The 12262-nt window shown below is 36.8% G+C and overlaps 1 protein-coding gene across 3 annotated transcripts in view; it reads left to right on the top strand.

Moving 5' to 3' along the window:
- Positions 1–12262, top strand: part of ZDHHC2 (zinc finger DHHC-type palmitoyltransferase 2) — a 72104-nt gene that overhangs the window by 57297 nt on the left and 2545 nt on the right. For 2 of the 3 annotated variants that reach the window (XM_042983051.1, XM_042983050.1), the window contains 4 exons: positions 155–247; positions 3938–4050; positions 6553–6627; positions 9149–11016. In XM_042983051.1, coding sequence (XP_042838985.1) covers positions 155–247; positions 3938–4050; positions 6553–6593 — 247 coding nt within the window. In that variant the 3' untranslated portion in view covers positions 6594–6627; positions 9149–11016. Of the gene's footprint in view, positions 1–154; positions 248–3937; positions 4051–6552; positions 6628–9148; positions 11017–12262 lie in introns of those variants that run through there. The other variant, XR_006216531.1, reaches the window with a different exon arrangement.

Raw genomic sequence — 12262 nt, 5'->3', positions numbered from 1 at the left:
AGCCTCTCCCTTAACATGCTGTATTGAAGCCAGTGTCTGATAGACCCGTTTTGTCCGTAGCATAACTGTGTTCCGCTGGCAAACATCACATTGTAATGGTTTCACACTATGGACTTTTTTACCGCTCAGTTGTAAGTTTTCGTTTTGATTCTAGTCTAGGTGATGGCTGCTCCTTTCCAACTTGCCTTGTTAATCAGGATCCTGAACAACCATCTACTCCTGCAGGAATGAACTCAACATTGAAAACGTAATCCCGTATTTTTTTTCTATTTTACTTTCAAATAATATATGTTCTCCTCCTGTGTCCTTGGGCTATATATTTCTTGGGGAAAAAAAATTAAAAACCTAGGATACTTGACCACAATGGTTCCTGCTTGGAATGAGGGAGATAGGAAAGTATGATTGGGGAGGGGTACATAGGGAGCTTTAATTATACTTGTCAAACTCTGTTATTACTCTGGATAAACAGGTGTTAATTCTCCATACATGCTGCTTGACTGAAGTATATTACGAGTTTTAAAACGTAGTGCTTAAAAGAAGAGCATGTAAGTCCAAATTAGCTCCCCTAGTGATCAGGTGAGCAGACAGGAAACGTGCCCTCGGACCCCCCAGGTCCTTTCTGTGGTACCTATAACATTATAAAGAGATAAGAAGCACTTCCTTGGATTAGGTTTTTGGAGATCAAATGGAATCCCAGACACCTGCTTGCTAGTGCACCACATTTCCTAATGCTTATTAAAGACCAGTAAACATTATCTGGGCCATTTCAGTGGAAGGGAAAGGCAAGGGGCCCTAGAAATTTAGTGTTTGGAGACTTTTGCCCTTGCTTTGTCAAGAATTTGAGGAAGACCTTGAAATTTGATTCTAACTTGGCAATTAACTGGCAAAAGGCAAAACTACTTAAACCTTTTAAATGCTATGTATGAATTTTTAAGTTTAAAACACTAACTTTCACATCTTTAAGACAGATTTATTTGAATATGGCCATACCTCTAATTTTTAAGGGGAAGCCAATAGCAAGAGCATAACTGTAATATTCTTAAATTTTAGAGAGTTTCTTCTTTGCTGGAATGCCACGTACATAACACCTGTACCTCTGCTCCTGCTGTCTCCATTTCTTATTGATCACAGCACGTCCTCTGGTGGAGCCTGTCATGACCCCACAATTCTTCTTGAGGCAGTGACCCTGGTAGCCGTTCCAAAGCCATTTTAAATTGTCACGAGATGAAACCTGTTTGCCACCCCATCCCCAGCGTGACCTTGGACACAGGAGACTGAACAAGTTAATGAGGAGGCCATTCTGATGTGTTTCCCGGGGACATTCAAAGGCACCGGAGTCTTAGTGGGATGTCCCCTTTGAGTTTGGGCTTGAAAATTTAACAGAGTTATATCTTAACGATTTTCCTTGTATCTTCATGCAGAAAAATATCACTTTAATAGATTATTTAGAATGTTTTCAAGCTTTTATAAAGTTTAGTAGTTTTCAGTAACGTTTTTTACCCTTTAAGTGGTTTTTGTAGTCCAAGAAGATTTGGTTTTCAGAGATGGTATGTCTCCTTCTACTAAGTGTACCAAAGGCCCTCGGAGAAATCCTAATTCTGGCACTTTTGCCCTGCTAGGTGATCTTGAAGGGGTCACGTAACCACTATCGACTTCCTTTTCCTTTAAATTTTGGGATTGGATTTTGACAGCTAAATTGTCTTTTACGTAATTCTATAATTCCTCCTTGATGAGCCCATATAAAATTGTTATGGCAAGTGGCTGTCTCTCCTCTACTGCAGAGTTTTATGTCTGACTGTCTACTGAACATTCCCACTTAAATGTCTAAAAGTCATCTCCCACTGAACAGGTGCAAAGCGGATATCTTGATTTCCAACCATCAACACCCTTCGGCTTAAATCTGATTCTCCTCCATCCTTCTGGATGTCAGTATACATCCAGTGACCCCCTTCTCCCAGGTGCTCAGGCCAGAAACCATGCATCATTCTAGACTCCTCTTTCGTTACCTTGTATTTACTCCATTTGCACATCCTGTCAGATGCCCCTTCAAAATATGCCAATAATCCGAGTACTTTTTTCACCCACAGACTGCTTTCCGGTCCAAGGCATCATTTCTCACATGGATTACTTCCACATCTTCCTTGCTGGTCTTTCTGGTTCCATTTTTGCCCTACTTCAGTCTACTCTCCATTAAGAATCAGATTGTGTCACTCCTGTGCTCAAAACCCTCCCTTGGCTTCCCATCTTAATCAGCATAAATCAAATTAGTGTCCTTACCTTGTCCTGTCTAATCTGGCCCCAGTAGCTCTCTAATGTCATCCCTTGCCACCTTCTCATCCCTCACGGTCCTCAGACACACAGATCTTGCTGGTCCCCAAATGTACCTGGCATGTCCTTATTTATTGTCTTTGTACTTGCCAATTCCTCTTCCTACCCATTTTTTTTTCCAGCTATCTGAATGCTCTTCGACCTTTTCTTAATTCACTTCCAGCTCAGGTGTAACTTCACAATACAGGCTGTCTTTGAAAACCCTTTGTAAGATAGGGACCTGCTCCCTCGCTTCCCCTTACTCTCTCTTTTTCTGTTGTCAGCTCTTCCTGTCACCTGACTTATTACATATTTGCTTATTTATTATTATTCTTCCTCAGTTACAGTGAAATTTCTGTGCGATCACAGACTTTATTCCTTGATGTAATAGGTACTCATTGAATACAGTTGAATGAATGGATCCTTCCTTGCCATTTGTTAGTCTTGTTGGCAGTAATGAATCTGCAAGGATTCCCTAAACCAGGACCTGGTTACTATGCTAAACCAGGTGTATGGTCCCTTTCCTGAAGAATAATAAAAATTAGAATACAAGAGTTATTTGGGGTTTTTTTCATATAAATAGGAGATATGCTCTTTATTTTTAAAGATTTATCTCCAAAATTTTAATAAAGGGATGTTAAAGCTGCACAAAATTAAAATATTCTCCAGTTTTAGATATGAGGTAATTATTAAGGAGCAAAAAAGCATATCCTTTAAAAAATATAGTATAGTCAACTCACATATGTGAAATTATTCTTGGAAGAAATTGAACTTTTTTTTCTGAACATGATTATAATTACTATTTCAGGGTGTTCTAAAACTACACTTATATAGTTTCTATGCCAATATTTTTTTCTGAGTGAAATGTTATTTTTTAATTTTTATTTTTTCATGCCACCCAATAGATTGATATGTAGCATGTGCACTTAAATTTTAAAACTTAAATTCTTCTTTGAAGACTCTTCATTCTCCAAATTAAACAACGTTTGTAAAACCTGATGTTGTCAGATGTTTCCAACATTTTTGCAAGATAGCACTTAAATTTGTTGTTTCAGTTTAAGAGAGGAAGATAGAGAATTCTTTGTTTAAGACTAGTTAGGCCACTTTAGAAACACTAGGCCAATGTTTCTCCAACTTTTATTTCTCCTATCACCTTCATATCTATGTTTTCCATATCCACATACCACATAAAACTAATATTTTTATTTAACATACTTATTTAAATTGGCACTGAAGCTTATTTTTAAATCAAACAGTACCTCACTGTCATAAATGAAAACTGCGATAAATTGCCATAAATAGAATACAACTTTAAAAAATAAAATTGATAATTAAACACTATTAAATTCTAACTAGAATCCCTCACCTGCTAAAGTCAGAGGCGGAGGCCTGTTCTGTCAAAGATGGAGACGCCAAAGTCAAGGACTGTCACCTTGTTATATTCGGAAGAATGACGAGACAATGGAAGGGAGAACAGTTTTCTCATTGCGAGTCAGTGCCATTTAATGCCTTATTCCCTGTTCCCCAAATTCCCTTGGGAAGTTGTTTGAATTCTGTACTTTGAGAAACACTCAACATAACGCGATCAAGAATTAACATGATGATTATGATGATGATTATTCTTATTCAGTCCTGAAAACCATCAGTTCCCTGCAAAGCCCTTGAGAGAGTCCCAGAGTCACCTTCTCACGGATTCCCAGTCTTGGACTGAGAACACTGCAAACCCAGGAAAAGGCAAAGCTGGTAAGGGTGTCCTGGTTTGACTGTTTTATTTAATGAAGGTGCTTATTCACCTTTAACAAAAGGTGAAGGTAGTGAAAACAATCCCATCATATAACCTACAAAATTTTGAAGTTGGATTCCCACTGTAAATTTAGAATTAATTTTCAGGAACTTTTTTTTTGTAAAGGCCTTTGGTTAATGTCTAATGTTAGCTGAAGAAGATCATTTTGTGAAAGATCTACATTGCTTTTATCCCAGTGTAAGAACCAAATATTAACTATTGCCTATTAAATAAAATGATGTAAGTATACTCAAAATGTAAATGTTTAATGGAAAAAGTAATCGACTCAGGCAACAGATTGAAAAACATCCAGTGAAAAAGATCTTAATGTGATTCTTTTACTCTAAGATTTCTATCCAGTTTCAGAATGTCAGAGTAAAGTGATTGCGTGATTGCCGTAACTTCAGCTGTTATTTCTTCAAATCCCACTCACATTTCTATTGTATTGCTGTTGATTTTAATCTGTGACTGCATCAGTTAGTATAGTTTATCAGCAAAGGGTTTGAAGTTAGACCTGATTTCAGATCTCAATTTTGACACCTGATTGGTGTGTGAGATTTGTAGTTACCTAATCTCTTTTAGACTTAGCTTTCTTTTCTTAAAATGCTACTTATTTCTCAGGGTTGGTGAGGATTAATCAAAGCATGTGATCATGCATGCCAGCATATATGGATGCGTGTGGTGTCCCTTATAATTGAGTATAAAATCATACATGCATGATGAAAGCACCATTAGCCAGAAAATCTTCTCCTTCATTTCTAGTCCTTTCTTCAAACTCTCTCCTAGTGCTGCCAGACTTTGGCTCACTTCACTTTATTTTATTTTTTTAATTTTTTTTAACGTTTATTCATTTTCGAGAGACAGAGACAGAGCACAAGTGGGGGAGGGGCAGAGAGAGAGGGAGACCTAGAATCCAAAGCAGGCTCCAGGCTCTGAGCTGTCAGAACACAGCCCGACGTGGGGCTCGAACCCACAAACCGTGAGATCATGCATGACCTGAACTGAAGTCGGATGTTTAACCAACTGAGCCATCCAGGCACCCTGGCTCACTTCACTTTAAAGTGTTTGTTGTTTTATTTGAAATCTCTTTGGGATTTAGTGATCGTAAAACATGACAGTTCTAACTAAAAATTCTAAGGTCATTATTTAATATACAATCAGTCATATTCTGCTAAAATATAGGCTTTCTTTAAAGAGTTTTGTGCTTAAGGAATAGATAAAGATCCCCATCCTTTGAGTATTCCTGGTTTTGTCTTTCTCCCACCTTCAAACCGGCCATTCCATTTTCCAGTCTGTGGGAAGGGCTAGATATTGCCTAAACAAAAATTGATGACACCTGTTAGCCCTGTGAATCCCTCAGTTTTCTTGGAGGCAAAGAAGTGATGTATAGTCGGGGGTCAATTTTTGGGGGGTGGAAAGACAAAGAGCTCCCTTTCTTTCAGAAGGAATTCATGTTTCCTCGTACAGTTCTGCATTAACATAGAAGGATTTCTTCCTTTTTTTTTTTTTTTTTTTAACGTTTATTTATTTTTGAGACAGAGAGAGACAGAGCATGAACAGGGGAGGGTCAGAGAGAGAGGGAGACACAGAATCCGAAACAGGCTCCAGGCTCTGAGCGGTCAGCACAGAGCCCGACGCGGGGCTTGAACTCACGGACCGTGAGATCATGACCTGAGCCGAAGTCGGATGCTTAACCGACCGAGCCACCCAGGCGCCCCAAGGATTTCTTCCTTTTTATATGCTGTTACTTATTTGGCATGTTAGATTAATTTTCTGTTACTTGGATGGATGAATATTTAAAGTCTAAAGGATGATGTAAAAGAAGGAAAAGAAATGTGAGAAGGATGAGGTGAGGGAGGACTCCAAGATGAGTTTCAGCAGGATGTAGTAGGTAAATGTAGAATTAGGAAGAGTACTTTAAGATGACATGAGAAGTGCCCAATCCAATGTTATTTTTGATGTTTTGTTCCTGCCCACCCCCACCACCCCCCCCCCTCCCGCCCACTTCCTCAGGTGTATATCTCTTTTTAAAGTGCTATTTTTGTGGGGCCTCTGAGTGGCTCAGTCAGTTAAGCATCTGACTTTGGCTTAGGTCATGATCTCACGGTCTGTGGGTTCAAGCCCCGCATCAGCTCTGTGCTGACAGCTCGGACCCTGGAGCCTGCTTCCGATTTTGTGTCTCCCTCTCTCTCTGTCCCTCCCCCATTCATGCTCTGTCTCTGTCTCAAAAATAAATAAACATTAAAATGCTATTTTTGTGACACTCTGGGCGGTCAACACTGTATCATGTGTGTGTGTGTGTGTGTGTGTGTGTTTCTGTATGATCATCTTACAAACCTGTACTGCATGCAAGGCACCTTTGGAAGCATATGGAGGGAATCAGGGATGAAAAAACTAGTCTCTATTTATTCAAAAGCAACGCCCCCCCAAAACAAAATGCTAATTTATGTTCTTTCTTGAAGGTATGAGCAATCCTGCATTAACCATGGAGAATGAGACTTAACTCTTCAAACAAAATAAATTCATACTTTATGAAAGTAAGATACGTTTTTTTCTTAATTGTTATGCTTTGTATTTTTAACAATTTTCCAGTTCTCTTAGGGCAAATAGTTCCCATAAATGTTATTATTTATTTTTGAGTGATTGAAATTTGAAGATGTTTTAATTAACCCTGAGGATCCCATCGTGTATCATGTTGGACACATGTGCAGGTGGACCTAGCTTTGGTATTAGCCTGTATGTAGGGTAACTTGACAAATAATTGGAGTAAGTTGATAAATGAAATTCATTTTTATAGCAATGCACTAAATGGCAAGGATTACTCCTAAAATATTGAACCTTACTTGACACTTATCTTGTCAGATGATAGGATCCTGGAGTTTTTTATTTTCTTCTATCCTTCCAGATTACAGCAGTTATATCCTTGACCATCTGTCAGTAGAATCCCACTGGGTCTTAGTACAAGACAATTATATCTTGTTAGTGCAAACCTCTAGCATCCCAGTTTTGGGTTACAGTAGCACGCCATGGCATGCGTTACCCTTAAAGTAATAAGTGTTCCAAATCATTTTCTTTAAACCATAATTTTTTTTAAACCTGTTGTTCTAAATCAGTTTCTTTAAAAGGTAATTTCTTTATAAGCCAGCCTGCAATTAATACAATAAAGAGCAGCTTTGGAACAAAGCCATAATCATCTAAACAAAATAAAAAATTGTATGTGCTATTATAATAAACACAGTATAGAGTTGAACAGTAAGGTTATCAAGACAAATCTGTATTTATAAAACTGCAATCTAGAATCCTGAAGTCTAAAAACAATCAAGAGAATGGAATCTAAAACACAAAATCATTTGTGTCAAAATATTTCATGGATATCTGGGTTGTTTTCTTTGGTTTTTAACCCATTTTAATCCTCTAAATCTGTTTTCTTTCTTTCTTTCTTTCTTTCTTTCTTTCTTTCTTTCTTTCTTTCTTTCTTTCTTTTTTTAAATCTGTTTCTTTCTTTGGTTTTGGTTTTGATAAGTAGCTATGTACTAACAGCAAAAAACTGATCTGGGAATTTGCCAGTTGACTAATGTTTTGGTTTTGGATGACTGTGGATGATCTTAGAGTAGATCAGATTAATCATAACTATGGTTAGGATAGTGAAAATTTCATCTTCACTTGGTTAAATGGCAAAAAGACAATATTAAATTTCTGAAAGTAATTCTTTTTGAATTTTTTTTAATGTTTATTTTTGAGAGAGATAGAGACAGAGCGTGAATGGGGAAGGGGCACAGAGAGAGGGAGACACATCATCCAAAGCAGGCTCCAGGCTTTGAGTTGTCAGCACAGAGCCCGACACAGGGCTTAAACTCACGAGCTGTGAGATCATGATCTGAGCCAAAGTCAGATGCTTAACCAACTGAGCCACCCAGGTGCCTCTCTAGAGGGAATTCTTAAAATGTAACTGAATATACAATAATTGAATTACTAAGTAATACTACAAATAAAATATTATACTAGTTCTGTAAAGCATATAATGTTTCACAGGATGTTTTTTCAGTATTTTGAACCATTAGTTCTAATTACCATTTGTTTGTGAGGTCATATGTGTTAAGTGTTCTATATATTGACATAACCAGGGACATTTAAATGTGTCTTTAGAAATTGAATTTTCCCAAAGTAGCTAATATGCCAAATTGTTTTTAAAATATTTAAAAATAGTTTTTCCTGCTTTACATCTCAAACTTGCAATTTGTGCAGTGCACATGATATTGATAGGCTTAATTTAATTATATTCTGAATGATATTTTCATCTCTTCTCTTTTTGAAGTACATTAATAAATTATTTGTGGGCTTTTTATAAAATATTTATTAGTTCATACTTTGCAGATCGTTATGTCCCTAGGCCCATAGTAGCACTGATGTGTAAGTAAATTTAGCCTTTTCAACCTTCCCTCTTATACAAAGAAAAAATGCTGTGCTTCAGGTGCAGTGAAGCATCTGACTCTTGATCTCAGCTCAGGTTATGATCTCACATGTCGTGGTTTCAAGCCCTGCATTGGGCACCCTGCTGACAGGGTGGAGCCTGCTTGAGATCCTTTCTCTCTCCCTCTCTCTCTCTGCCCCTCCCCCACTCGCTTGCTCGCTCTCTACCTCAAATATAAAAAAATTAAAAAAAAAAATGCTGTGCTTCTATGCACATGAAGTTTCAAAATGATTTTCCTACATCCCCATCCAGCTTAGCTGGCACTTCTAAACTCCTCCTGGCTTCAGACAAATGAAGAACTAGCAGTCCTGCCACTGGCATTGGGGCCCCAAACCTTACCCTGGACCTACTGAATCAGAATCTGCATTTTCTGTATTTTAACAAGATCCTCTGGCCTTGTATACGCATATTATAACTTGAGAAGGACAGATGTAGAGGTCTGAATTCAAGAACACATCTGAGCTTTCCAGCACAGAAAACATGGACTTCTGAGCAAGGAATGTTACTCAACATTGAATGAATTGTTTTTGTTTTTGTTTTTTTTTATAGTTAACACAATAATTTCATGATTTCTGTTTCATTTCAAGGTATCAGTGCTGCAGGTGGATGGCAGAGGCTTCCCACAGGAAGGCACCACGGGCCCCTGGTTCCCATTTCTTCTTGGCTGGATATGCAGAATATGAATTGGTTAGTTCTCTCCAAGCCGTTGCTTAAAATATAACACATTTTAAAAAAAAACCAGTATAGAGATTGTTTCAACTAACACAAATTCCTGTTAAATATTAAAAGTAATTATGGTTTATGAATCAAGGACAAAAATATCTTCTATCATAAAAACTTGGAATAAATTCGTGGGCTTATTTTCACCCAAATATTTGGGTTGTACAATGTATACACATAAAAAGCCCATTAATCATCTGATTTTTCTGATTCAGAAAATTGAGACTATTAAGATACTGAAGTTTAAAAGATTTCAAATTACAGTATAATGAGAGCTTTATTCATAAAACCTGTTAGTTACCTGTGAGGTGGAGGGAGCCTGTCAGACTTGCTTCTTCCCTCTGCTGTAAATCTGGCCCCAGACTGAGTGAACTCTAATGACTATGAATTCATTGCAAATTTTAATTGGCCCACACTTGAAAACTGCCATCATTTTTTGCCAGACTTTAATTCTAGCCTTTGTTCCCTGCTGGAAAAGAAGTGTGATCATTGATTGAAGACTGAGCTCACTGATAAGCAACTAGCTAGCAAATGTTTTGTCACAACTAATACATTTCTATTACATCCAAGATATATTTTTCATCTCTCCCAATCTTCTTAAACCGGGGGAAAATCTATACAAAAACAATTATGATTGGTTTATGATGTTATTTTGCCAGTATGGCTTTTTTGAAAATCTGTTTTTTAGGTTATTTGTTCTACTGAACACAGCAAACATATTGAATTTGTTAAGCATCGCCAATGGGCCAATAGATTAATCCTCCATTGATATCTATATTTTTTCTGTGTCCCCTCTCATCAAAAGTATGACACTTAACTTTATAGTTCTTCAAATACTTAAGACTAAATTATGCAAATCATTAAAACAAATCCTATACTTTCAGAAATTTAGTTCAACCTGAACTAAATGGCGTGCTGTTTGGAAATTGAGTTTAAGGTAAACTAATGTGGTGTGTTTGTTAATGCCAAAACGTTCGGCTTCGGTAAATATACTAGGAAGCTCTTGTGCCTTGTACGCACTATTTGAAAAAGTTATTCTTTTTTTGAGTGGAGTGTAAGTTTTGTAAATGTTAGAGATTAGAATAAGCTTAAACAGTTTTTGGTACTGATTTTGAGAATTTAAAGCAGATTATCTTTTAAAACGTGCACAGTTAAGGAACCAGTATTTAATCAAAGAGACAATGGTATTACACTTTTCAAAATCTGAGTTAGACAAAAATGCAACACTGAAGAGACCAGAAGACTGGAGGATAATGGAGTAGAAAGATCCTTGCAGTTACTTGTTCTTTCTAAAAATATAAAGCTTACATTTTAATGAGTTTTATGAAAGAACCAATGTCAGCCAAGTCCATTTAAAGATACAGGGATACTCTTTCCGATTTTTTTTTTTTTTTTAAACCTGAAGACTTTGATCTGACAATCCGTTTCAGGAAATCTCAGAAGATATGATGCATTTTTACTTGTTACTTTTAAAGCATTTTTTGGTCATCATTTTTTATTACCTGAAGTGCCAGGTTGGAACCTATAGCTACTGCTACGAGTCTTAAGGGCAACAGCATCACGTGATGTATTACAAAATATATGCAGCCAGGTTTTTTCAAAGCACAGTACTATAGCCATTTTGTGGACAGGATTTTGTGAGGTGTTCCTTCTTGTCAAAATAGAAGCTAAGAAAAAAAGTGGGGTTTTTATTCTTTCCCTTGCGAGAGTACTGTTAAAATTTCCCCCTTTAGGTCTTTTGTGTAATTATTGATATACGTGATGAGTTGATACACAGTAGAATCATTCGAAAAAAATTTTTACGAATAAATTTTTTTCCATTAAGTTGCAGTGGTTCCCTTTTTGTTTTCATACAGTGAATAATCTTTCAAGGGTTTTGTTTTTAATCTAGGTGGTTAGAATTTTTAGAGATGATGGCATATCTCATTAGATATGCAGTATAAAGTTTACCTGAGTGAATAAAGCATCAGATAGACCTGCATTTTTGTACATATTTATAAAATGTACCTTAAAAACATTTTAAACATTTTGCTTTAAAAAATTTAATTGCTCAACTGAAACTTGAAGACACTTATACTTCCACTGTCCTGATAGTCCACTTAACTGATAATTTTGATTTTTTCCTGTTTTTAGAAATTCTACCATAGAGAGAAAATTTTTAAGAATTTTTTTAAATATTGTGCAAATACTTCATATACTTCAGTTAACTATTTGCCATTGTGCAGTGGAGAGGGTTTGTTTTTTAAAGATAAAACTTTGTTGCATCTAAATACAACGATGAGCCATTCAAGGCAGTGCTTATCCATGAATTCCCTCCTGTTCTACCGTAATAAAGTCTGGTTGATCACCATTATTAGCGGTCTATATGAATTTGCCTTTGCATTGACAATCGAAATTGCTTTCAAGATACACTTTTCCTAATGGTCTACCAGAGCTATTACAGACAAAATTGGTCTACAACCTGGCCATAACAAAGCTCTTTTTGAGGAGAGGTGGATGACAGGATGAGATCATGATCTCTTAGTAAGATGATTCTGAGGACAATTAGAAACACTGTAAAACTTGAGTACGGTGCATTCAACAGTTAAGTACGGGAAACACGACATATGTTTGACAAAAACTACCCTCTCTAGAGAAATCGCAGGATTTATAAAACATGTTCTTAAAAAATGAAGGTAGTCATCGTGTGATTCATGCTTCAAGGAAACAACCTGTGAAAAAATTGTTACTCCCTTCTATTATAAACCAGCAGATTTCCCCTCTTTTGAAATACATCTGTCCCCCGGTGTAATGTTCAGTGTATTTCCATCCTCAAAAAAAAGAGGATGTACATACACGGATGTCTTACCATAATACACTCCAGGTCACTAAGAGCTCATCCTTTAATTGTTCTTACACCAACAAAAAATTCAAATGTGACCATTTGGGCAAAAGACAACTGCAGATCGCTTGCAGCTTTTTCTCATGGCAGGAACGTGAGA

This window comes from Panthera tigris, chromosome B1, assembly GCF_018350195.1.
Source record: "Panthera tigris isolate Pti1 chromosome B1, P.tigris_Pti1_mat1.1, whole genome shotgun sequence".
NCBI classification, from domain to species: Eukaryota; Metazoa; Chordata; class Mammalia; order Carnivora; family Felidae; genus Panthera; species Panthera tigris.
Note: the sequence above shows the minus strand (reverse complement) of the source record. Positions and strands in the feature narration are given on the sequence as shown.